The sequence below is a fragment of the Bacillus rossius genome, chromosome 18 (assembly GCF_032445375.1).
Source record: "Bacillus rossius redtenbacheri isolate Brsri chromosome 18, Brsri_v3, whole genome shotgun sequence".
Taxonomy (NCBI): Eukaryota; Metazoa; Arthropoda; class Insecta; order Phasmatodea; family Bacillidae; genus Bacillus; species Bacillus rossius.
Genome location: NC_086345.1, coordinates 11,371,105 through 11,398,762, shown reverse-complemented (window position 1 = coordinate 11,398,762; position 27,658 = coordinate 11,371,105). Strand labels below are relative to the sequence as shown.

General features: G+C 38.0%; 2 protein-coding genes across 3 annotated transcripts in view; one reads left to right on the top strand and one right to left on the bottom strand.

Moving 5' to 3' along the window:
- Positions 1 to 24,367, bottom strand: part of LOC134541318 (lymphoid-specific helicase-like) — a 47,499-nt gene extending 23,132 nt beyond the window's left edge. The window contains exons 1-8 of one of the 2 annotated variants that reach the window (XM_063384721.1): positions 24,166 to 24,367; positions 18,209 to 18,303; positions 13,017 to 13,153; positions 5,845 to 6,022; positions 4,414 to 4,539; positions 3,408 to 3,590; positions 2,282 to 2,502; positions 296 to 524 (exon numbers count right to left, since the gene is read on the bottom strand). In XM_063384721.1, the coding sequence (XP_063240791.1) occupies positions 296 to 524; positions 2,282 to 2,502; positions 3,408 to 3,590; positions 4,414 to 4,539; positions 5,845 to 6,022; positions 13,017 to 13,153; positions 18,209 to 18,301 (1,167 nt within the window). In that variant the 5' untranslated portion in view covers positions 18,302 to 18,303; positions 24,166 to 24,367. The remainder of the gene's footprint in view (positions 1 to 295; positions 525 to 2,281; positions 2,503 to 3,407; positions 3,591 to 4,413; positions 4,540 to 5,844; positions 6,023 to 13,016; positions 13,154 to 18,208; positions 18,304 to 24,165) is intronic. The other variant, XM_063384722.1, reaches the window with a different exon arrangement.
- A 374-nt stretch (positions 24,368 to 24,741) lies between these two features.
- The window catches only part of LOC134541058 (WD repeat-containing and planar cell polarity effector protein fritz), a 48,060-nt gene continuing 45,143 nt past the window's right edge, over positions 24,742 to 27,658 (top strand). Inside the window, exon 1 of the mRNA XM_063384200.1 lies at positions 24,742 to 25,098. Coding sequence (XP_063240270.1) covers positions 25,016 to 25,098 — 83 coding nt within the window. The 5' untranslated portion in view covers positions 24,742 to 25,015. The remainder of the gene's footprint in view (positions 25,099 to 27,658) is intronic.

Below are 27,658 nucleotides of genomic sequence, written 5' to 3'. Positions count from 1 at the left end.
AAATCCATTTAAGTGTGATACAGGAGAGAAAAAAAATTATTTTTTTGCCATAGCCATCCTAAAATTGTATATTACAATCCCTAATAAAAAAAAGTGCAAATTTTAACTTTAATTAAATTTAATACAAAAACTATTAAAATTTTTAATTACAATTTGCAATAGTTTGGTTAGTACAGAGATCATATTACAAAGTGAGAAAGTTACGGTCCCCTCAGATGATGTGAGGTTTGACCGTGCCTCATGCCACACAACTGGCAACACACTCGCGCACGGCACGGCACGGCGCGGGACCCACCTCGTGCAGCGTGGAGAGGACCTGCTGGGACTTCTCCTGCTCCACTATCTTCTCGTTGTTGGAGTCGTTCTGCAGCTCGCGGACGTCGAACAGGATCTCGAAGATGCCCGAGTCGCTGAACAGCTCCGGCATGAGGAAGTTGAGCAGGGCCCACAGCTCGATCAGGTCGTTCTGCAGCGGAGTCCCGGTCAGCAGCAGGCGGTTGTCGCACTTCAGCTCCTTCAGCTTGCTGCGGCAAGGATGCACGTCAGCCCTCCGCGCACTCGCAAGGTCCAAGGTGATCTGTCACTGTTCAAAACTAGCGAGCACCTACTACTTAAGCCCGCCGCACACGGTACAATATTGTAAGCTAGGAGTCGTACTGCATGTTACCGAGAACAAATTCACACTGAAAACATACCTTCCAGCAACATTCTTAACTTAAAAGGTAAGAAATGTTGGAATGACTCATTTTCTTGTAGATGCATGACATTAAAAGTTGTGAATTAATTTAAAACCTCACAGCAACCATTAATTTAAAAAGTATAGACAAAAGAACTGTTATTTGTGATTGAATGATGACCGATACCAGTAAAAGCACAACGAGGTAACCAGAATAAGGATCTAACCCACAATTTCACACTGTTTGGAAAAAACATTAAAAAAAAACCTTGCTGCAGTTAGATGTTTTCACTGGAATGCCTACTTTTCAATAAAAAAAAAAATTTTCTCAAGAATATCATCTGCACAAGTAGCAAGGCTACGTAAGAAAGAGACAAACCAAAAAATTAAACATATTACATATAAAGTTGCTGCACTTGCCTGACGAACAAACACTTGTGGTTGCACACGGTACAATATTGTAAGCTAGGAGTCGTACTGGCTCTACTACTAGCTTCTTCACTCGAATTCAAACTGGATACCAGTAGCTGTACGAGCTGGGCTACCGGTTTTGCGTAGTAGACTGCATCCTATTTTCGTTGCTTGGTGTGTTCCAATATTTAAGGAGTGGCCAAATCAGAACTCACGAAAACAGCACGAGGGGTTGTTCACACTTTTAAGCGCGCCATGTCGTGATAAAACATGGACGGAAAGTAGTGGAATAGTGACCAACTCCTCGTTTTAATGTAAATGCATACAAAGAAGAGCCTTGTTTGCATGCAGTAAAAAAAATGTGAATTATCATAATAAAAATTTGTTGTGGAGAATATTCTCTTAACAGAACTAGTAACGCAGCTAGAATCGTGTGCAGCAGAAACTTGCAGCGCACCTAGTGTTTCAGCTTGTAGCCTACACAGTACAGAAACCAGTAAGCAAACTAGTAGAAAATATTGTACCGTGTGCGGTGGGCTTTAGGCTTAGCCATTACACTGAGTACCTTTAAAAGGCATAATTACAACGGCTAGTCGCCTCCATCTGTCAACACCACACAGCTGGCCAAGCGAATTAAAACATAACTTCATCCGTCCATCAAAATATTTTCCCAAGTGCTACCAACAGTCTCTGTTATTCTCTCAAGAGACTTATATCGATGATTTTTACTATTTGTGTCCCCTTTTCTTTGTGCGTATTGTATTAGTTTAGCCTTGGAATAATTCAGAGAATTTATTGAATTATTTGAACGTAAATTTTATGTCAAAGAACAAAGCAAACTTGCAGCAGTTCAGAATTAATAAAAATTTCAAGGCAGAATTACAATAGCCTAAACTAAAAACACTGTCTAACATAATTCTCCAGTAGATGTCATTGATTATGCAAGGATTACAAAGTTCTTGGGTCCAAAAAAATAAATTTAAAATGGTATTTTAAAAATGTTTAATTTCTTAAATACACACACATATATATATATATATCTGCTGTTGTGAGTTGGTACAAATTTATTGATTCTGAATAAAAAATATATCAGAAAATGGACAACAAAATATCATCGGCACAAGTAGCAAGGCTACCTAAGAAAGAGACAAACCAAACAAATCAAACATACAATTATAAAGTTGGTGTACTTGCCTGACGAACAAACACTTGTGGTTCTTCATCCGCTGGGCCTCATCCACGACCACGTACTTCCAGTAGAACTGCCCGAGGAAGCGAGAGTCCTTCATGGGGATCTGGAACGAGGTGAGCACGACCGGGTAGCGCTTCTCCCCGTCCACCGGGTACCTGCGCCTGACCTGGGGCCGCAGGCGGGCTCGCTCGCTCTCGTTCCCGTAGTACAGCACCGTCGGCACCTGCGCTCACAACACTTCTGTATCAGATACAGCAGTAGCGGTCCCAGGAAGCGACAAGGCATCAGCATTCTCGTTACAGGTTACACCTCCTCCGTCCCGTCATCACCCGCGTAAAAAAATGGTATCAGTTTTCTCTTTCCACGTTCTTCGTAAAAAAGGTATCAGTTTTATCATTATACATTCTTCGTAGTCGAAAAAAGGTTCGGTGTTCTCTAGTTCGGTGTTCTCTATCCACGCCTTTCGTAATCGGAGTCTTCGATCTTTGCAAGGAGCACGCACTGCGCACTGAGCGTACTTTGATGAGAACCCTAAGATGTACATCAAGCTCTGTCCCTGCCCGAACACGCCCGAATATTCACCTTCGGCAAACCTCGGGATTTGTTTTATTTTTGCGCAGGAAAATGAATTCAAATATTAAAAGTGGTCGGTTAGGTTAGCTACATTAAAACACTTTAGAACACTATGGACAGGTTATTTAGGTTAGTATAGCTACATTAAAATAAACTGAGAAATATAAATATACATAAATAAACCAGAGGTTGGCCGAAGGTGAATATCCGGGCGTGTTCGAGCAGGGACAGAACTTGATGTACATCTTAGGCTTCCCCCTCCCCTACATTCTTTCCCTTCATCACTTATTCGTCGTGCCGCTCCCTCCCCTTTCACAAGCTCCGCCCAAGTGACCGTCATCTGCGATCGGGTTCTGCGCACATTGGCCGTGGTGTTGTTCCAGGCGAATTCTAAACTGATACTTGAATAGTGTACTCGTTTGCAGTACTTGATACAGGCGTGTATCAGTAACAAATTAGCAGATTGGTACTCTGCAACCCACCTCTACGGGCTCGCCCGTTGCAGACAGACACACCACACCACACCACGAGGACGTCTGATCGCCGCCGGCGTACCTGCGGGGCGAACCTCTGGAACTCCTTCCTCCAGTTGTGCAGCGTGGACAGCGGGCAGACGACCATGAAGGGCCCGGCAAGCCCCGCCTCGTACAGGTGGCAGATGAACGCTATCACCTGCACCGTCTTGCCCAGACCCATCTCGTCCGCCAGGATGCCGTTCACTCCGTTCTCGTACAGCGCCTGCCAGAACAACACAGCATCCTCAGTGCAGCCAAGCCACAACGTACACACGGCCGAACGAACACCATTCCCTGTACCGTCTTGCCCAGCCTTATGTCGCCCACTAGGATGCCGTTCCTGCACAGAGCCTGCCACATGTAGCCCAATCCCGACATCGTTCACCACGATGTCATTCGCTCCGTTCTTTGTACAGTAGCGTCTGCCACAACACAACATCCTCAGTGTAGCAAAAAACCACGCCGTACAAGTATCAGATGAACATTTATCACTTGCACCGCCTTGCCCAGCCTCATTTCATCCCTCACACACTCCGTACAAACCAGTATTAAGACAATAACATACAACATAATGTAATAAACTACTGATATTGTTTTGTAAGCAAGATTATACACACACACACACACACTGCAAAAGTGAAAAGACAGTTTTTTTTTTCACTATAAAATTCAAAACATTATCTCTGAAACTAATCAAGTGGGAGGTGAGGTATAAAGATAAAAAAATATACCCGCTCTTTTATTACCACTTGCTGAAACTGCACATCTAAGGAGGTGGAAAGGCTGTTAATGTGGTTTCGACATTAACCATTAATATATAGCAATTCAATCAAACTTAAATTTAAGACGATGGCAATGATTAATAAGCACAACGTAAACTGAATTCTCATATTCACCAGTTCTAAACAGAGGTGGATATTAATTTAAAATTAAAAAAAAAAATAATGTAATCCACTAAATTGGTATGTATTTTTTTTTAACTCGTAATAGGTTGTATTTCCCCCCAAGTAAACTGTATTTGAGCTCAATGTACTGAAACCACAGACCCGCAGCCACTGAAGCCCTTCCTGCTGGTACGGCCGCAGCTTGCCGTTCTGGAACAGGCGGGGCACAGCGGAGGACCGCATCTCCGGGCCCGCTCGCACGTCTGCGGCCGCCACGTTCTCCTCGCTCTGCACACGACACACGCTCCGTGAGAACCCATTCCCGCCAGCCGATTGATGTACGTATGTGTGTGTATGTGTGTGTGTGTGTATACACACACACACATATCGTCGGCTCACTTCTAAAACCTCGCAACTCCATTTCAGTCAATTTTACAGGATAACCCATGAGCTTTTGGAGCACGGTTTTGACTGACAAAGACACGAGGTTTTGTAATTTGTGAATAGAAAAGAAGAGACTAAGTAGAGTTGACTTACGAGGTTTCATCAGCATATGCACCATGAATAAATGAAAAAAAAAAAAAAAAAAAAAAAATACACCAAACACATCAGGAATAAAAAAACTGGGAAAATCTGGACTTACACGAGGTTTTAGAAGTAAGCCGACGATATATACTAACACACACACACATATACATACACATACATATACATATGGTTAAGATGATTGTTGTGATATTTACATTCATACAGCAAAATAACTATTGCATTGTTTTACATTTAACAAATAATCAGTGATTATTATTTAAAATAATTAACAAAATTCAATTTTATGTATGTAAACAGATCAACAAAACAACTTTCAAACTTAAAATTTACTGGTTTAATGAATGCATGTGAGGTTTTTTCATTTTATACTTCTCAAAAATGGTTCCATGGATATTAATATTTTATTAAAATCTTACTGTAATTTTGATAAATTTTTCTTGGACTTCTGTGAAGAAAAAAATAAGCGCAAGGAGTCCACGCGCAACAGGAGCGAAACTCCTTGCTTATTATTTCATTAGTTAAAGGAAACTTTATTCTTTTTGGCTGAGGTCGCAGAACAAAAATGAAAATACATGCAAGTATGTGGTTGCTAATTAAATTATGCTATAGCGCAAATATGCAAGTGTGGAAAAAAGGCAAGTGCGCTGCATCATTTTTACTTCTCCTCTGCCATCTCTTCTAACCCCCCCCCCCCCCCCAACTAACCTCGCTATTTTTCCTCATGTGATCAGAATATTGATAACGCTCAAAAATTGTAGTCCCCCTAAGCAAAAAGAAGTTTGACCACAAAAAAAAATTTCGCTCTAAGTTAAAATTTATTAGAAAAATATTTGATATTCATGAATGTTGTAATACTAGATATTTAAATGGGGGGAAAGGGGGGAAATCGGTACTCTCGGAGGCCTGGTTCTCACATTGTGTGGTTTCTTCAGGGTCTCTGCAGTAAAGGGCTCAGCGAGCACGCATCTCTACGTCCCACAATACACGACCACGCCTCCCGGGACAAAGGATCACGAACACGCGGCCAGCCGAGTATGTACTCACTCCGGCACGGTCGACGTCGGACAGGAGCACGGAACAAGGCTTGCTCCGTTTACAGCCGGCCTCCGCTTCTCCCGGCGACCCCGCGTTCCTCTCCTGCAGGACTCTCTTCCGGGAAGTCCTGTCCCCGGGCGCCTCCGTGTCCGCTGGGCCCTCCTTCGCTTTGGCGCCCTTCCTCCCGCTGGAACAACCAACTCAACCAATCAGCTCTCACAGTTACACCAGCATCTAGCAACAACACCGCCAAGACACTTTTTTTTTGACGTGACAACGTCTAGTCAATCGATGAACGCCGGCTGCACGCACGAAAAAGAATGTCATTGTCCCGTTACGCTTTGTACCGTTACGCTCATTGTACGCTTGCGCCGCATCTATATCTCTTCCACTCGATTGGAACAACCATCGATTTGACTTTTTCGAGGCAAATCATCCTTGAAACACTCCTATTCGTTTCCTACTTTTCCTATCATCGTCCTATCCTTGACAGAATACAGTAACACAGACTGGAAGAAGTTAAATAGCAAACATGTATAAAAGTTATAGTTAAAATAATCTCTCCGTTAAAGTAATAAACATGTTAGAATTAAGGAGTGCAAATAAAAGTAAATTTATCAATGAAATTGTAGATTTCATTTCTCTCCTTCTTTGTAACCATACAAAATAGTGATAATTCAATAACAATGATTCAATTTTATTCATAACAGTATGCAATCATTTGATCAATGTTTTGTTATGACGTCACGTTAAACTACCGTCCGTAAACCGACTTTACAGACAACCAATTTTCTCCATGGAAACATAGTTAAGCATTCAGCATCTTCTCACAAAGTGTATTCCCCGAAAATCCCACAGCCACCGTAGAAAATTACAACCGCAAACCTTCGGTCACCATTGCTACGTCTTTCTCGGAAAAATACGCTCTTTCAAAACCACCAGCAGGATGTCCGTCGTCCATTTCCTTTTAAGCATCAGCAGGTTAACCAACCTTGGGAGTTTCTGGAAACGTGTGCTAGACAGCACTGTCAAGTTTTCAATAAGCTGTGTACCGTACGTTTTCCAACGCACATTTTATGAAGGAAAAAAAAGTGCCTTTGGGGTGTTCAGGTAAATATGGTTGTACGCAGACACAATTTTTAAAAATTAAACTGCTATCTCACGTTTTTTTATAACGAATGGCTGTTGAAGAAACCATTACAATGCAGAAACGAGTTTATCTCAAAAATTTCCCTGACCCATAAAAAAAAACATTCCTTGCTTTTCCAGGTTTTCCTTAACATGTTTTAAATTCCCTGACTTTTCCTAAGGCTGCTATGGTATTTTAACACTGGCTATCATTCAGATCTTCTAAATTATGCACTGTTTATAGTTGTATCGTTTTCCACCCTTTAGAGATGTGCATGGCCCAAGGCATACAGACCAAGATGTAGCATGGAGCTTGTTGGGGTTTCTTTGCGGTTGTTTCGGTTGGTATTTTGCACCAGGGTTTCTTGCACAGAAGGTACCCTGCATCTAGATAAGCCAGATGTTCTTAGATGTAAGTTTGGTTTCATCATAAAAAATTTTAACCCCAAAGTAAATCAAACAGGAGGTAAAAACTGAGCATCAATAACAAATATATTGAGTTGGGTTACCTTGCATACTTTTTACATTTTCTCGAGATTTGACAGCTGTTGTAAAAAGGGTAGGTGCGGTTTTACAGGAAAAGTTCATAGGATGACGATGATAATGGAATGATTGGATGATTGATGATGATGATGATGATGATGATGATGATGATGATGATGACCAAAAATTTAGTGAAATGGGGTTAAGTAATTGTTTATAGTAACATGGCTTACCTCTAGCATACTGGTAACAAACTGAGCAAGAAAAACCTACATTATATAATTTAATAGCATATTTTTTATAACTTTTCAAAAGTGAAAAGACAGTTTTTTCTACTATAAAAATCAAAAAGTTATCTTAAACTAATCAAGTGGGAGGTGAGGTATGTGGTATGATTTATAAAGATAAAAAATATACCCACTCTTTTATTACCACTTGCTGAAATTGTACATAAAAGAAGGTGGAAAGGCTGTTAATATGATTTTGACATTGTTGTGTATGTTGTGAGGTTGGTAATACGAGACAGTTGAGTGAGAGAGCAGTTTTCAAGATGGACACTGGTAAAGGAGGAACTAAGTTATGTATGTGACATGTAAATGTTATAATAAACGAGTTTTAAGAAATACATGAAAACAAGTGGAAGTCTTCAATACTTTTAACCTAAGTGATGATGATCGAAAACAGTTTGACGTGGTGATAGCAGCATTTGAAACGTATGCTAGTGAGAAAAGAAATGTTCCGTATGAGGTTTTGTGCTCTATTCGCGAAAACAAAAGGAAGGTGAGCCATTTCAGCAGTTCATCACGGACTTGAAGAAGTTGGTGCGCAGCTGTGAGTTTGGGTCCCAAACAGATGAAATAATTAGAGACTGTGTTTTCATGGGTGTGCGGAACAAGACTTTGCAGAAGGAAATGCTGCGAACCAAAGATTTAACCTTAGAGAAAGCATGTGATTTAGCGAAGCTAGCAGAAATCAGCGATCAACAACTTCAGTGCCTTCAGTCTACAGAAACGCAAAAGTCGTCTGTGCCGCCAGAGTGGGGTGCTTCTGTAGAAGTTAACACAGTGCAACATAAGGCTAAATGGAACAAAGAGTCGCCGAAGTATTCCTCACAGACCAGTAAACAAATGCACGGGAGCAATTTGAAATGTAAACAATGCAACTTCCAGCATGAAAAAAATAAACGCTTTGCATTCGGAAAACAATGTTTTAAGTGTGGCAAACTGAATCATTTTGCCAATATGTGTAGAACTAATGGTGTAAACATAGTGAGGCGTCATCAAGAAGGGATGACTGCTGATGAAAATGAAGAATGCTATCTTGTGAGCGGCATAGAGAGATGTCTGGAGTTAAGAAATGTAGACAATGTACAAAATGCTGAAGTAGGTAAACAAGGTACAACAATGTGGTTTGAAGTTGTTTTACTTGAAGATTTGAAGGTCAAATTAAAGCTAGACTCAGGCTCTGAGGTGAACATCATCCCTGAAAACATTTTCAGGAAGATCAATAAACAATTTAAGAAACACTAGCTGTGTTAGAGAAAAAAGGAATCATACAGAAAGTGGCTGAGACAAATTCATGGGTTAGCAACCTTGTCATAGTTGAGAAATCTGATGGAACTTTATGGGTGTGCCTTGATCCCCAAGATCTTAACTTGGAAATAAAGAGAGAGTATTACCAAATACCAACACTGCAGCAACTAACAGAAAAACTTTCAGGAAAAAGGTTGTTTTCAGTCTTTGATCTTAAAGATGGGTTCTGGCAAATACCACTAGACGTGACCTCGTGTGACCTGTGCGCTTTCTCGACTCCGTGGGGATGTTACAAATTCTTACGTTTACCATTTGGAATATCGTGTGCACCTGAGAAGTTTCAGGAACTAAATGAACGTGCATTTGGCGACATTAAAGGCATTGTTGTTTACTTTGATGACATTCTTGTTGCAGCAGAAACTGAAGAAGAACATGACAAAATTGTGATGCAACTTGTAAACAGAGCAAGAGATATGAATATAAAATTTAACCCTAAGAAACTTCAATATAAGATACCAGAAGTAAGTTTTCTGGGACATGTGTTTTCTGAAAACCAGATTAAACCTGACCCTAATAGAATTGTAGCTATTCAACACCTACCAGATCCACAAAATCGGAAGGAGCTACAGAAGTTTCTCGGAATGGTTAATTACTTGCGGCCATTCATTTCAAATATGGCAACACTTACAGAACCTCTAAGAGAACTGCTAAAGGCTGATGTCACCTGGCAGTGGCTTAAAGGCCACTCTGATTGTGTTACTGACATCAAATCTGCTGTAAGTAGTGCGCCAGCCTTAGGAATATTTGATCCAGCAACACCTCTTACGATACAGTGTGATGCGTCGCAGAATGGCCTTGGGTGCTGCCTACTTCAAAATGGACAGCCTATTGCATATGGGTCACGAAGCCTAACTGAGAGTGAGAAAAATTGGGCTCAAATAGAGAAAGAGTTATTGGCAATTGTGTTTGCTACTACAAAATTCCATTACTTTATTTATGGCCGTAATGTGGAAATTCTAACTGATCACAAGCCACTGGTACCTATAATGAAAAAACCTGTGGCTAAAAATGTCCTCTCGACTCCAACGGCTGAAGCTCAAATTGCTGAAGTACCACCTGGATGTACATTATTTACCAGGGAAAATGATGCATATTGCGGATCTGCTGTCACGAAGTTACATCAAGGATGGAGTAGATGAAGATGATGAAGACATGAGTGAAGTGGAACATAGTGTGAGTAAACATCTACCAATGAGTGAGACACAAAAAACTGAATTTCGACGTGAACTAGCAGAAGACCCTGTGCTAAAGGATGTAGTCAAAACTAGAGAAAACGGGATGGCCTTACAAAAAAACGCATGCTCCGGTAAGTTGTCATCCATATTGGCCAATTCAGAATGACTTGTATGTAGAAGATAATCTCTTGTTCTATGAGGACCAAATTGTTGTCCCTAAAAAATTACGAGGGAAAATGTTACACATGCTTCATGAAGGTCACTTTGGCATTGGTAAAACCAAATCCAGAGCACGCTCTTTGTTTTATTGGCCTGGTATGAGTGTGGACATAGAGAGGTTTGTGTCGGAGTGCAAGGTCTGTGAAAAGTACAGGATCACTAATAGGAAAGAATCACTTATCCCACACCCAGTCCCTACATTACCATTTGAAAAAGTGGGAGTTAATATTCTGGAGTTCGAAGGCAAGAGTTACCTTGTTGTATATGATTATTTCTCGAAGTGGTTGGAAATTGTGCTATTATCCAGTAAGCAGTCACATAGTGTAATTAGTGCTCTGAAAGGTATCTTCTGCACTCATGGGATACCTAGAACTATAGTTTGTGACAACATGCCGTTTCAATCTTATGAATGTAAATGCTTTGCTCGTGAATATGAGTTCGAGTTTTGCACATCCAGTCCCCATTATCATCAGTCAAATGGCATGGCTGAAAAAGGGGTTGGAATTGCTAAAACCATATTACGCAAGAGCAAAGAAGCAGGAACTGAATATTGGCTGGCTCTAATGGAATACCGTAACACTCCTCTTGCTGGTCTAGAGTATGCACCTGCACAGATATTAATGAGTCGTCTTGTTAGAACACGAATTCCTATAGCAACCAATAACCTAGTTCCAAAGGTATTTCCAAATGTGAAGACAAAATTACTTTCCAAGCAGTTACAGACCAAGCAGGAATATGATAAAAGGGCCCAGAGAAAGACCCTAGAATATGCCAGGGGTCAGCCTGTCATGGTTCAAAAAGATAAAGTGTGGGAGCCAGCCACCATTGTGAAAAAACATGAAACACCCAGGTCGTACATAATAAGTGACAAGTCAGGCAAGCTGTTGCGTAGAAATACTAAGTATCTCAGGCCATCCTGTCAAAAGGTATTGCCAAAGGACCAGTGTGCTAGTTCAAGTGGTGATCGTTTCAGTAAGGGCGATGTAAATGAAAATCGTAGAAGCAGTGAATATGTGGAAGACGACAGGGACATGTGTGTGATTAATAATGCAAATAGTAGAAGCAGAGAATGTGTTGAAGATGACAGGGACATGTGTGTGATTAGTAATTCTGACAAAAGTGAGTTTGCGGAAGAAGTGAAAAAGGTAAAGGGACAAATTAGCTCCCCAGACTTTAAAGGTTTTGATAACAGTTCGTTATCAGGAAATGTACCAAACAACATTGATAATGATTTGAATGTTCATGCTACTCCTCTGAATGAGTATGTTACCAGAGTAGGTCGCAAAATTTGTAAACCAATTAGATATCAGTAAAGGGAAGGTGTTGTGTATGTTGTGAGGTTGGTAATACCAGACAGTTGAGTGAGAGAGCAGTTTTCAAAATGGACACTGGTAAAGGAGGAACTAAGTTATGTATGTGACATGTAAATGTTATAATAAACGAGTTTTAAGAAATACATGAAAACAAGGTAAAGAATAAACAAAACAGACATTAACCATTAATACGTATATAGTAATTCAATAAAACTTAATTTAAGACAATGGTAATGATTAATAAGCACAACGTAAACTAAATTCTCATATTCACCAGTTCTGACAGAGGTAGATATTAATTTAAAAATAAAAATAAAATTAATATAATCCACTAAATTGGTATGTATAACATTTATCAAGCTAAATTTAAATTCAATATCAATGTAAGTTCATTATAAATATTTTGAATTTCACACCTGCGGTGGTAAAAATGGGATAAGTTTGGTTTTATTTGGTTAACGGATATCACCATATTTACTAAATCTGTAGTTCTGATTTTCCGTACGCATCTCTATGGGGGTAGAGGCTAAAGGTGTAAATTTTGGTAATTTTCTCTAACTAGTACTAAGCATAACTACGAATAGACTGACGGGTAAGATGAGAAATTTTATACCTGTATTCTACATTTCAAATAAAATGTTTTAAAAATCGTAAAATAATGTAGGTTTATAGGATAAGGAAAATTTTTTTAATGTTTTCTGAGCAAAGTAAAACAAAAATACATTGCCTGAAATTGCAGGAGCAAAGCCACAGGTTATTACGGTATTACAATATAAAAACTAGGATCACTTACTTTCACAGAAAACCCAAATTATGACTATCACCACTTTTTTTAAAATTACATTCAAAGATATGTTGATTTATTTTAGTTAAAATAGTTATAAACAAATTAACCTATTTAGCACAGCATTTTTATTTAAATATTCCAAACCAAACAACTATCTTTTTACATTTGAACATACATTCATGTCCATAACACACACAATTGTTGCTAAAGTTACTATTCTATGAGAATAACAACAAATAATGACCCAAAATCAACTATCGCAGTCAAAAAAAATCTAAAAATTTATCACAAAACACAAACATCAGTGGCAGTACACAAAGGAAGAAAGACAACCATCACCCCGATTCAAGTTAGCTGCGGAAAACATTCACTCATCAAACACACATACTGAATTAGCACCCTTTAATAACTGGAAAAAAAACACCGCTAGACAAAGTGTTTTCTGATAATATGCCTACATACATTCTGGTAGAGTTCTAATTACCGTTTCGCAGCATTTTCCTCGTTCATTTTATCTTTCGTCAACTTCAGCTGCAAATAGTTTGTGTACGCTTTGCTCTTGCTTAGCAATTTTGTTAGTTTTTCGAACCGTTCCTTTCGTTCTTCTTCGTTCAGCTCAACCTGCAAGCAAGAGTGACATTTACTGTGACACTCAACAGTCCAAACAAGCGAGAGAGACACTTCTCGAACTAGCAGAAGGTCACAGATGACAGAATAAGAAACAGAAAGACAGGACTTGTCTCCTCCGGTGGGCATGTAAGGTACGACCACGCACACTATACTCAAATGAAACATGAGGCGTGAGTGAACAGCCACTGGAACTTACTGGTGGAACCAGGCCAGGACTACCAACTGCCACAGGTAGGAGAATCTAGAGGTGTTGAGGACAAGCTAGTAGCGAAGTAATAGCCTCGGGTCAGATATTTTCACATAAAATGCTTTACACTATAAAATTCTTTACATGATAAAATGTTTTCCATGAAGTATTATTATTACTATTACGTATTTACTCGCATATAAGTCTCACCCATAATTTGAGGTCTTGAATTTCGTATTTAAGATTCTCCCCATATAGGTCGCACCGGTAATTTAATGACGCGAACGGCCGGCGCGCCGTGCACGAAAGAGTTAACGGGTACTGTAAAACTCCGCTCCTACGAGAGCTGATAATGGCGTGATAAATTGTTGTAACAACAAGTACTCGTAGTAACCGAATATAGCAAGTAAAATATTGCAAAAAAAAATTCCTCAAAAATTTTTAAAAATTTTTCTTCACATATAGGTCGCACTTCATTTTTTCCCCATCAAATCTGGTAAAATTGCCGCGACCTATATGTGAGTAAATAAGGTAGTTTGTTTACTGTTTTGCCTATACATTCTCTAACATACATTAAAACATTGATATGTTTAATCTAAGCATGATTTTAACAAAAAATTTGGTCAGGCTTTAAATAAACTTGTAGTCAAACAAAACAATGTTTCATTATAAAGATTACATTATTGCCTGTTAGGATTCAGAAAATAGCAAGTCTATAAAAAACTGTTCATGTGCATTACCCTATATTTGGAAACAAATCGATACAAACAACCTTCCTATGTGAAGGCTTTGGTTATTTGGACAGAAATCAGTGCAAACATCCATCCTATGTGTAGGCTTTGGAATAAGTTGGGTCTGCATGCAAATTACCAAAACTCAGGTGTGTTAAATGAGGGCAGTGCTTGGTAGAGTAAATACAGTACACTCCCGATTATCCGCGAAATTAAGTGGCTGGGCCACCGCAGATAGTGAAAATCGCGGATAATCCGCAAAATAGCCGAAAATGGGAAACAAAAAAGGAAACAATTTCAACTTAAAAATCTAAAAATTTTTGTACTGTAAAAGTTACAATTAACAGTAAAATTTTTTAAATGATGCTAAAATTTTAGTATTTTACTGAATAATTAACATGCAATACATTTCAGTAATGTAAACATAAAGGTGCTCAACCATACGACTAGAAACAAAGCGCGACAGAGACAAAAATAGCAACGCATGCCAGCCTACTGCGTGAGTTTCGAGAAGGTCTGTGGCGTTTTACTGTATACTGCACACAATACACTCGTCAGTAGAGTTCAAATTTGCTCACATGTAATAAAATACAGATTTATTTATGTGCTGTATTTTTTCGTAGCATGCGCGGATAATAGGGAGTTTACTGTAATTAAAATACAATAAATTTAAATACAATCAATAAATCCTTCATCAACCATACTTTCTATGCCTCTGCCTCAATGCTGAGGCATCCCACATGCTTGTTACCTGTTGGTTGCTGCTACGAGGTTGGACACAATCACCAAATCATGATGTAACACGTTTAGTTACATGCTTACCGCCCTTGTTACGAACACTACTTAGGTAAAGGCTAAAACTCCCTGCAGCATGAATCAGTAGCTAGACGTCACCACCCTCATGGACAAACATGGTCGCGTTAAGTTAAAAACTTCTCGAACTTGGGAATCTATATACATGAAAATGAAAATGTTTGATCGTTCAAAATCTTAAAAACCCTAAAGTTCTTCACCGATTGTTTTGAAATTTTGACACAACATTGCATTTGAATATGCGCGTGTTTTTTTATATATACCTGTGCCACACCTATAACAGGTAAAACGTTAGATAAAAGTTTAGATAGGTTAAAATCTATATAAAAATGAATGTTTGTGTTTGTCTTCTGTTTTGTGTGTGTGTAAGTCCTCGGTTTACGTCGGGGTAACGTTCCTGAAAACCGCGACGTAAATAGAAACGACGCAAAATGAGCCATGTTTCATGCCACCGGCCGACCACGGCCCAAGGTCGGCCGGAAGCGCTGGCATACAGATGTGACAACGGGCAATTTTATCAGCAAATGACAACAGACAGCGTGGGAAACAAGTCCAACTAGTACTTCTCAGCTTTATAGAATGGTTATTTAACCAGCTGCTTTATTACCTTTATTGATTGAAATATAAAAACAGATATATAGTACATACTGTACGTAAGAGCAGGAAGCGTCCCTCATGATATATGATAAGATAAGGCGGTGAACGTGTAGCTTACGCTACATATCATAAATTAACTACCGAAGGAAACAAAGAATTATAAACGAATTATATACGGTGTTTTGGTTAAAATAAAGATTTACGGTCATTGTAAACGACGTTATTGTGAATCGCGACAACTTAAATTGAAACATGAGTACTCAAACATTAGCGACGTTAATCCGAAACGACGTAAATCGGTACGACGTAAATAGAGGACTTACTGTATATATATAGAATGAGGGAGATATACAGATATATACATAGAGTAAAAGATGTATATATATATATATATATATATATATATATATATATATATATATATATAGACATGTGGAGAGATATACAGTATTATGCAAATTAATGTGAGCACGACAAAAAAATTAGTATTTTGGTTATGGCAACACTTATGTCAATTCTGGCAGTTGTATTGATGGAAAATCATAGCCTTATGATCGTCATTACTTACCACTAAAAAAACCTGTACAATTATAATAATTTTATATATATATTTAGTTTATGTCCAAGATATATTTTACATTTTTCTTACATAGACAGTTACGCTGTTTCAATCGTGTTTCCTGTCAAAACACCGAATAATTCGAGTTCTAAATGTTTGTGCTTGAGAGACTGGGGTGATGTTGTTACGGCAGGTACCCCTACCTAACGATTTTGCCCCTAAACGGCAGGACGTCTGCGAAACGTTCGAGTCAAGAGGGTTGTATAACTCTCAGGTATTGACAACAGAATCGCTGGTGGCCACGTGCTTAGTAACAGCTGAGCGAACGGATATTGGGCGCTGATGCAGTCATCACGGCCCAGTTTACATTTGTTCATCACGGCTACCTAAAGTGCCAAGTTTACATTTGTGTCATCTGTAAATCTTGTTCTAATAAAAAAGTACTACACCAAACTGTTTTAAGTTTGTTCGCAAAGTAAACCTCACCCATTTCTCCTTCGGCATCTCTTGACGAGCTGCTACAGGAGAGATAACAATGTCACTCTACCACTCTTCTTGGCTGAGGGACAGGCGAGGGGCAGAGGCTATTGGCTACTGGTAGCACCAGTGCCAGGCCAAGTCACTTTAACACCAACTCTACATGGTTTGTACCCTCTCATAAGATCAAAAATTATGGAGTTTTTAAGACCAATTTACCCCCATCACAAGGTAGAAAACAATTTGTAATATTGCAAAATAGCTATACCTCATGAAGATAATGTTAAATACAATTATGAATTAATGCAAAAAAATTATTCTGTTTGTTGGTTTAATTGTTACAGACAAGCTTAGATTGTCTAGAATTATCTCTGTAACACATATCTAACCCAAGCATAGTGTCCATCTGAAAATGAAAGCCCTAAAAATTAATTTATTACTAATAATATTTACTTTATAAGTTTAAAGTACACCAGTAAAATACATGTAAGATAATAATTATGAATAACCTGAAAAAGCTTTTCGAATATAAAAATCTAATCACATGCCCTGAAATTGTACTGCGCATGTGTATCCATTACCAGCAGACTATCAGGCTTCATTGAGGAGTTTTTACAGATTATAAGTGAAATGTAAGGAATTTTATGGGCACTTATTGAATTTAAGTCAAACTAAGGTTTTTTTTTAAGTATATTAAGAAGATGGTGTAAGAACCCTGCAATAGTTAACTAGATACTTCACTCCAGATATTAAGACAAGTGTTGCTTTGCATCGGCTGTCAACAGCGAGTAGACTTGATGTAAGCTTTTGGACATACGCCATTGCTAAGCACATGTATGTCTGTGGAAGAAAACCACAAATTACAAAAAACACAAATTAAGCAAAAAATTGCTGTCAGGATATAAACACCACACAATACTCCACAACCATTTTGGAGTATTGTGTGGTGTTTATATCCTGACAACAGCAGTTTTTTGCATAATTTGTGTTTTTTTGTAGTTTTCTTCCACAGACATACATGTGATCAGCAATGGCGTATGTCCAAAAGCTTACATCAAGTCATGCACTCCCATTGCACAAATCTTTCAAAGATAATAACTGCGAGTGGAACTCGCGACCAGGGAGTAACCCAACAGGGCAGTTTGGAACCAGGTGAAGTGGTGACGACCTGCTGTCTGCCCATACATGGGCGTCGCAAGGACATATTTCTTGGGGGGGACTTCAATTGAATTAGTTGTTGAGGAATATCCATCCCCTGGAAAAAAAAAGAAAGCGGGGGGTCCTCCCCGGGAAAATTTGGGGTTTGAAGGTGCAAAAAGGTGGATTTTAGGCATTTTTCTTTCCTTAACATTCTAATTATAGTTGGTTGCAATATATAATTTAGTTTTTTCTAAAAAAATATTTTCAGAGAATAAATTTGTAAAAAAACAAGAGTTAACGCATCTGTATTAGGTATCGGAACTTGATTTTGATTTTACACGAAGATCGAATTTAAAAAGTGCTCACGTCACCACGATCGGACTAGATGCACCACGCGCAACATACGGGTTGTATCACAGAAATCACATTTTTTAATATAACTACGAAACTTGATATGTTATCGGAGGGGACGAAATTGAAGACTTTTATTATTGGGGGGGGGGGACATGTCGCCCCCTCCGGTTGTGACGCCCATGGCCCACCTCCGACTGCTGCTCCGTGTCGGAGGACGACAGCTCGTCTTCCTTCCCGGCCGCGTCGCTCGCGCTTGCGGCCGCCGCTGCCCCGCCGCTCATGCCTGGAACAACGCCACTCACGTCAGGACCGGGCGCAGTTCCCCGCATGGGCACGACTGCCACCTGTGGGCGTCCACTCACACATCAAGTCAAATTTCCTCGCACTTTCCGACCACCGAACTTACAAAATTTCTCTTGGCCTTTTTGCAGTGACGTACGGGTGCGATGGGTGTAAAAAATTCAAAACCTGAAGTTCGATGCAACGTTTCCGTGAAACATGGTTTAAATGTTTGTGACGCCAAAGCGATATAAAGAGAGTACTTATGAGTCCAGATTTGAACTGCCAAAGAAGTTTCACGTCTACTACGAGTACCGAATTACACATGCTTTTTTATCTTTAATAATTTACTAATTTTGCAATTTTATGAAAGGAATAAAAAGAAAATCCAGCCTCCCCTATCCCTAAAGCAAGCCTAGTACAGCCAGAACCTTGCAAACACCATTTTATAGTGTGTACGACTGCAATAAAACACAAGTTAAAAAGAAGAAAAATTTTCACAATCTGGTTCATGACATTCCCTCTCAAACAACTCTGACTGGGGAATTTCTATTATTTTTTTCAGAATTGAAGGAAATTCCCATACTTTTCTTGGAAAAAAAATGTCAACTTCGCTGCATTTTCCCATTCCGAGATACGGACACCCCGTGCTAGATGCTGTCCCATTAAGACTACAGAAGGCCACGAGACTAAATATGAATTATTGTTGCCCGGGCAGTCGCGAACAAAAAGTGGCAATTCTTAACAGGACCTACGTCAGTTACATTCAGGGACGTAAATCTGACGTAAATCTGCAGGATTCACAAGGAGGGCTCACGTACATTTTCAGGGAACAGGGTGGAGGGGGTGAAAGGGAAGGCACGAGAGTTTTGCATCCGGGCTTAACAGGCACAAGTCATCTCTGAATACGGTGCTTGCATTTTGGCCTGCATGCATGCAATAAGCAGAAAACTTTAAAATGCACAGAAATTTTTCCATAAAACATATTTTTGACATCAAACATGTTTCACAGTCACACTTTTGCAAGCGCAGGTGAGGGTTTTCTTAATTTCAAGGGGGTGGGCCCCAGGTATCTACGCCCATGGCTACATTACAGCATAAACTTGAAACTTGTATGGAAAACTTCACGTAAAATACATGCTTTGGTAAAAATTACACATCAACTTACAACAAAGTCACTTCTGCCATCTTATTTGCTTTACGCCAAGCGCATACACAACGAGGCACAACATTGACACGACATTCTGTCCGATAGTGGTCGACTCCCGTGCATTCACATGAAAGCAATGCTCACAGGATCGGATGCGGCACGACTCCGCAAAACTGTCGCGATCACACACGAGGCGACAACATCTGATGCCAGCTCCAACTTCGTCGCAAGCAAGACTGTCTGGTGGCTGCATAGATCTGTGCATGCGCGTGTACAAAAAAAAATTGTCCACAAAGGCATGCAGTAGTATGTTTATAGCTGACCAGTTCAAACCTGTTTTTCACCATTACTTTAATTTAAGCAAAGAGAGCAGTTTAATTGAATTTTCCTCAATATTGAGCTGGATAACGGCATGCCATTATATTGCTTTGGGGCTTTGTAATAGATCGTGTCTACATTCCGCCGCTACCTAATGATTAGCTAGAGTTGAGACACAGAACGGAAGAGACTATTGCTTCCATTACTCTGGACTTGTTAACCAAAGTGTGGGAAGAATTGGACTTTAGACTGGATGTGTGCCGTATAACTAAAGGTGCACATATTAGACATTTGTAAGAAAAAAACTAGGTTAGTTTACCTTCAATTTGATGTATGATTTGTTGTAAATAGTCTAAATTAAACAGTTATAATATAACGTTGAAACTGGGGCATTCTTTTGTGGACACCTTCTATTTATATTTTATCATTTGGAATTGTCACAATAAATTTGAACCGTATATATCCTGTCACACTCCTGCATGTTAGGCTGGAAGGAAGTTCCCAGGGTTTCTGCGAAGGCTTGGAGTGTTTCGAGTGTAAGTTGCAATAAGCGGCAAAGTTCCCATCATTAAAATTCCTTTTTAGTTTTAAGTATTAATTAAAATGGTATTGAGTTTTGTATTGTTTTGTACTTATTTATTAAATAGCACCTTGCTCACTTTAAAAATAAATAAAGGTAAGTTCTTAACTCCCTAAAAAATTTTAAATACCACAGGCATTTTTTTAAGACTACATATTTCCCATACTCAGATTCACACAGCGCTGTTTTCAGGGTAAATGTAGGAAATTCTGAAGATCTCAGAAACACCAATTTCGGAAAAGCAGCCAAGCTAAGACACGATTTTGCTCTATTTTTCTTTTTGTTTGAGCAATTTGTTTGAAATTTCTACTGGATTCTCAGAAACTAACTAGTAGTTAGTTGGACCATAAGGCAAGAGAAATGTTTACAGAGTAAAGTCACTAAAGTCAAGAAAAATATTGATTTAAAAATTGAGGAAAGTACTCTGTTGCAATGAGGCAAGCTTTTTGCAAGCACAGCAGAGGCTAACGCAAGACAATGCCTGCGTCAATGCACAGGCACACGTGTAAATGGTTAATTATATGACATTCTTAATATGTCTCTACGCACCTCAACAGAATGATAAGAAATAAAACAAGGAACTGAATAGACCCATTTTCAGGTGTTTATTTTCTTTCTGAGTGGCACCCCTTTAGTATATAGTTTCCGGTAAATATGTAGGCTAGTTGAGCGGTATTTGCGAAAAAAAATGTTAAAAATCTGAAAATACTTTTATTATATGCGTTTTAAATTCCTCTTTTCATTAAAGCCGGCGGAGATAAGAAATTCCAAATACTTCAGGAGAAATCAAATTTTTTTTAATTTCATCACAATACCTCCATTCATGCGCATTCACCATTGTTTCTTGTTTACGAGTATGAATTTTTTTATTTTTCACGATGTAGGTGAACGACTACATCATTTTCTACTAATGGCAAAGGAATTGTAGCCTCCTCTAACTTAGGTGAGTTTTTAACGTTTCAAATGTTTTCTTTGTTATTTGAATATTGCTGCGCAAGTAATAATTTTAAAAAAATTACGTGAGTTCCTACTGTCAATCCTTTGTCCCGGTTGGTTATGTCAGGTCAGTTACATTATAAATAATTTAAAACTAAAGAATAATTAAAATTAATTCACATTATTTTTAATGTCACCTTAGTTTCAAAGTATTTATAATGTAACTGACCTCACCTAATCGACCATTTTAATTATTAGGCATTCACGAACACACGGCAAAATAACAAAAATGGCGGCGGTCGAATGATTACACACATCTTCTATAGCAAAATTAAGAACGGCGATATCTCCTAAAGTATTTGGAATTTCTTATCTCCGCCAGCTTTAATGAAAAGAGGAATTTAAAGAGCATATAATAAAAGTATTGCAGCAGTAGCTGCTCTCAGTCGCCGTCAGTCGCGATGCAGCGCCACCTCCTTTCATTTCCCCTACTCCCACTCTAGGTGTCTTGTTCCCCCTCCACCGCCTCTCATCCTTCCCCTTTTTTCCCTCTAGATTCAACACTAGCGACATCTGTGATTTTAGTTCTTTTTAGAGTATTTAAGCGGGCTCTCAGCTCTCTATAGTTGCTGTCTGCCCAGTAGGTCTAAGGGGACAGTCCGCCGGTTAGCGCTAACGAGTTACGTTTACACTCAGCGTCGTCATGCTGCCCGAATACGGACTGACCGTCATGAACCTAGATTCGTGTTACGTAGATCTTGAAACCGTAAATCCGCGGCATAACATTTTGCAAAGTAAATGCTGGTAATAGTGACGGCGATCGCTGAGTGTTGGGCCCGCCATTATTTGTATGCAATTTATATTGTTAGTTCGGCTCTCTACAACTGCGTGTTGTGCGCCAGCACTATTTAATTTAGCTTGATATTTCGTTATTACTCAGACGTTAGCGCATAGCCGGTGTAGGTAACATATACGCTTACATATTTACGAGAACACTGTAAACCAATCCCTATGTACGTTAGGAACGTTTCCGCAACATGTTACGTATAATCATAAGGGAATATGCATATAGCATTGGGTCTACACATAGGCGGACATAGTTTTGCTTATGCTTATTGTAAAGGAATACATTAAATAGCAGTTACTATTACCTTGTGCCGTAAAAGTAAATCAAATATGTACAACATTCGTACTTAGTAAATGCACAGCATTTAAAGAGATATGCTGATAATGGTTGTAAATATAAATAAACTTATATTGATAATAGACGCATGTATTATTGAAGCACCATATAAACAAGATTTAGTTATACACACAACAATTGGCCCATGCTAAGGGATTTTAATATCTCATTATTGTTCTTTGTAATCGAAGCACTGGTAGTCAAACTGCAGTTTTCTGGCGTTTGGCTGCAGTATTTTCAGATTTTTAACATTTTTTTTTGCAAATACCACTCAACTACATATTTACCCAGTTTCCTCACTGCTTCACGCACACATTTGCGGACATGCATACAGAATAACTGTAGGCATACATGAGCTTGAAAATATGAAATGCACATTATGATAATAAGACTGTCACTACCACTGCATATATGCATTACATCAACACAACCACTAGTTCATCCTCTGTAAGCATTATAAACTCAATAATAAATTGAACGTGTAGTGCCACAACCTATTAATATTAAAAGTGAATATAAAATACTGATACTATAAAAGGCTCGTTCTTCAAAGGAATCTAATATATTTGCCCATTTATTTTGCTCTGGCATTTGAAAATTAGTTTAATATATAATGTATAAAGAATTTATTGGAACAAGAAATTATTTCACGTCCAAGCTACTTCAGCTTTTCTACGCATGCGGCTGATGCTTAAGAACATATACGGATGAACTGACGCCCCAAATGGAAAATGTGGACAGTGACCATTGTTGAGCAAGCTTGAAGCTATCGCTGAGCACAGGTGTTATTTTCTCAATACTTAATTTGATCACTATGAATTAATAAAATTAGTTAATTCAGGGTGCAGGAATCTTAACTAAGGTAGTCGGTAGTGCTTTTAAAAGCCAAGTTGGTTTAGATTTTTTTCCATCTTGTTTTCGATAGTTGCAGTGTAATACATTTTTTTTTTTAATTATTAGGTACCTACTAATTAAAAATTTTACATTAAAATTTTATATTTTGCTTAGGTGTTTGTAAAGAGTAATTTTCCTTGAAACCATGGTGAACAGGTTTTTTTTTCTGAAGCCTCTTCAAGTCCTTTCCTCTTCTCACATTTGGTATATTCCACTACCTTCCCATCCACACCATGAATACTTGCCTTCCTCTTTCCATTATTCTCCTCTCTCTGAATCTTCCACCCATGATCCCTCCTCCCTCTAAACACCCTTTGTTCTACCTGTGTCCCGGAGGAGAGACGTTGGGGGTGGGGTGTATCCACCCTCTCGAAATCTATCTTTCCTACCTGTAAAACTAAAGTATTCGCAAGCACACTACAAGAAAAGATGTACAATCTTCTCGCTCGTTCCACAAGAAACCTACATCACCATCCCGCCATATGAAATCATGCATACTCATCCTGATTTCCTACAATGTGTGTGCGATTTTTTATGTCTTTATAATAGTTTCCCAGAAGACGATACATAAACTGTAGAATGCAAACACGTTAGAACCAGCAAGAAGCCGACAGAACAGTGACAGCAGGTAGCACCGTAGTATTGTGTGTGCATACTAAGAGATATGACTATGAATTATAATACAAATCCATTATGAAAAAGCAGGTTCAAATATGCGTTTAATTAACACTACACAGTTTAACTTAAAAAAAATAATATATTTAAATAGACATTGACACAATAAATTTAAAATTTGATACAATACCTCCAACTAATTTTATACCAGAAAAGAAGATACACGAATGTTAATTAATATTAACACAGAGTAAGCGGCATTTAGAAACTATTCTTCATTGTCGCAACCAAAAATTACAAAAGAACGTAATGTTGCAAACAATTAACCTTGGAATTGACCGGCACATTCATACAAGAATAACTATTTTGGCGGTAAAGTACACCATAGAGTAATAAAATATTAGCAAACAACTCAGTTTTAGGGAAGCGTACGATTCACGCCGAGTATTACCCGAAGATTACCGAATACCTGCCTTCGGGTGACTTCGGAATTCTTCTGCTTTGTTTCAATGCCATGTTATTATAATATGCAAATAGTGTATAATATGGTTTAATAGTGTTACCGTTTGGTCATGAGAGAGTAGCTGTAAAGTAGTAATTTTAATTTATAGTACAAGAATGTTGAAAAATTTCTCAGGTGCCCAAAGACAATAACTGTTGAAAGAAGGCGAAGCCATTTATATGTATATATGATCCAAAACTGTACTCATACTCTTTGCATACTCCTATATTCATTTACAACGTCACTTTACTCAATGTTCTGTTATACTAATTATTTTTGTTTTTCAAATTTTTGTTTGTGTTGTTATGTCAATATGAATTGAATTCGATTTGATTTAGTATTCTGTTGACATTTCTATTCGTTTTCTCAAATTTTATTTCTTTGGTATTAAGTTTGTCAAAAAAATCGTGCAGGTGTAACAAGTCTACTTATGTTCCCTTTGGCAACTAACTATACCCTTGCCAAAATTTATGTTATTTCATTTACGTCTTAGGAGAAGTTGTAAACCACTTATTTTTAACTGGATGTTGGGTTTATAATGATAACACTACTAAGCCAAGCTCAGTTTTGGACTTTAAAGGATGAGGTTGTAATCAAAGATTCAGATTTTGGCGCCTTTAGGTAAGGTTAAGTCAATGTTTTTTAAGTAGCCTAACAAATTTTGATTTATTGTTGCTAAATTATTTTCTCCTAATATTCACAAACGAAAATCTAAGCTTGCGTATTTTCAGCCAGTTGAAAGTCATGCTTCAAATCAAAATAGGTTATCATATCTGTGCACAGACTGTCTTTTGAACAAATTGTCGATGGAACTCCGTATATGTAAAAACAGTTTAGCTATTGGTTAATATTTCCATATTGTCTATCCAAGTTTTTTCCTTCTTTCTGATCGAATGATGTTTTATTCATTGATCTTGATCTTATCGTAATTGCTGTTTAAATTTATTATGTCCAAAGGTCATGGACATAATGAAAACTTGAATATCACTATACAAACAAATTATGTCACAGGTCTTGAGGAAACTTAATTTTTAATTTCTTATGAATTTGTTATATCATTAGTCACAAGTTTTTTTTTATGTTCAGGATCTTTCGACATATTAAATTAAACCAGCAAATATAATGTTCCAATGGCCCAATGTGTTTAGGATTATGCAATATTAAATAACTTTTTTTAAATTATTTTGTAGAATATTTTTAATCTAATCTCAGCATACCCTTTGGGTGCAATGGAGCGACCACAAGTTTGAGGTTGCTTCAGCTTCGCGGGTGAAAGTATTGCAAATGAGAAGGAATATTGAATTAAAAATGATGACAAAAACAAAGCACAAATAAAGTCAATAAATACTTGTATTTAAGATGCAAATACAAGTGTTTGTTATTAAGGATGGTATGATACCGTATGATTGAAGGGCTAGAAAATGAGTTGGAGGGGGGGAGGGGTGATTTAGCAAATGTGGATGCTGTGGTAAATAGAGTTAGCACTGAATATTGTCTTCATCCTAGATCCTCGTCATTTTTCGACACAACAAAGCAAACTGCAGACCACGTGTAAATATATCACCTACCGTCTTGTATTTACTTAATAGCTGATCCATTTCAACCAATGATGACAACATAAATCGCTATCCTCTGCAAACTCAATAATTGCCTCCACAGGTAATTTTAAGGTATATGTAATGGAGCTATACCAACCTAACCAACCATCCACAATGTTTTTAAGTATTTTTAATGTGGCTAACCTAACTTAATTGACTATTCTCATGATTAAACTTAAGTTTTCCAAATCATATACCCACACCGACCCACACAGGAAAGCAATAAAAAAAGTGGCAGCCGTTTCGATGACACGCATTGTAATGTAAGTTTTAAACTGTGATTTTTCAGAAACCAATGGGGATTCATAAACACTGCTTTTAGGATAAATAGGGGAAAGTCTCTAGTGTTTGAAAAAAGTGTTTTCGGAATTCTGTTATTATTTAACGGAAAAGCAGTGCTGTGAGAATATTACCGCCTCACATTTGTAGTTTTTCACCTCAGGTTACAGAATGCTGTGATGTAGTAACAATTCAAACAGAGTGGGGCGGACTGGACTGAACTCAACTGAACCAGGGTAACACTCCCTTGCAGCCTTTCCAAGGCCCCGAAGCACTCGCCGGGATCTGCCGTTTAGGATACACAACAGTTCACTGCCGACATCAGTTCATTTGAAAAGTATTCATGTGGCAAATTGTTCACGAGCGACAGCAGTTATGGTTCAACCTTTAAAATCTGCCCAGCCAACTATGCAACATTAAAGATGACAAAATATCATTTAAAAATTTTTACAAAATATTACTTCAAATGAATATGTACCCTAAGAAGTAAAATATACTTGTGTTATGAACTCCAAAATTCGGCGCACTGCTTTTAACAGGCGTGCATTCAGGTCACCTTGGATTAATTTGACTGTCATTTATTACACTTGCAAAATTGAGAAATATTCACTTGTAAAAAAAACTACAAAATATAGTTTAACACACTAGAAGAAAGGAACAGAAAATTTTTTGTACTATAAAATTACCAGTTGCTTGGAATGCCTCGCAACAATTCCAAATAATAACCATGGTGTTAAAATGAAGCAGTGTTTTAGACAGGTTTAAAATTGGTTTGTTACTATCATTTAGTTATTTAACTAGCCTAGCAGAAACACTGAATCCATTTCAATCCAAAACTTGTATGGTTATAATTATGTTATTTCAAAACCTTACTTGAATTTTGTTTTTGAATTGAAACTATCAGTGAAAATATCAGAATGACAGGGTGACAGAAGTGAGTAGATAACAGAGTTAACCTGTGTAATGTATGTAACGAATATTTCTTGAAGCGTGGTGTTTAAAAATTTATATAAAAAAACTTTCGATTTTAAACATCTTCTCAGCGAGTTACATATGGTAGCAGTAGCGCATGATTTTGTATACTTTCCAACACTTTTGTAAATTTTTACATGATTTTGCAACTCGTAATTATGTATCAACACTCTTAACTCTGAGTTTGTCTTAACTCTGAGTTTGTCTTAACTCTGAGTTTGATCTGGTTTTAGCATTGGGATTGTGACGATTTGTACAGACCTTTCCAATAGGGTTATGTAACGTATTTTAGCTATTATATAACTATTCACTGTTATATTCCATTGAAGACA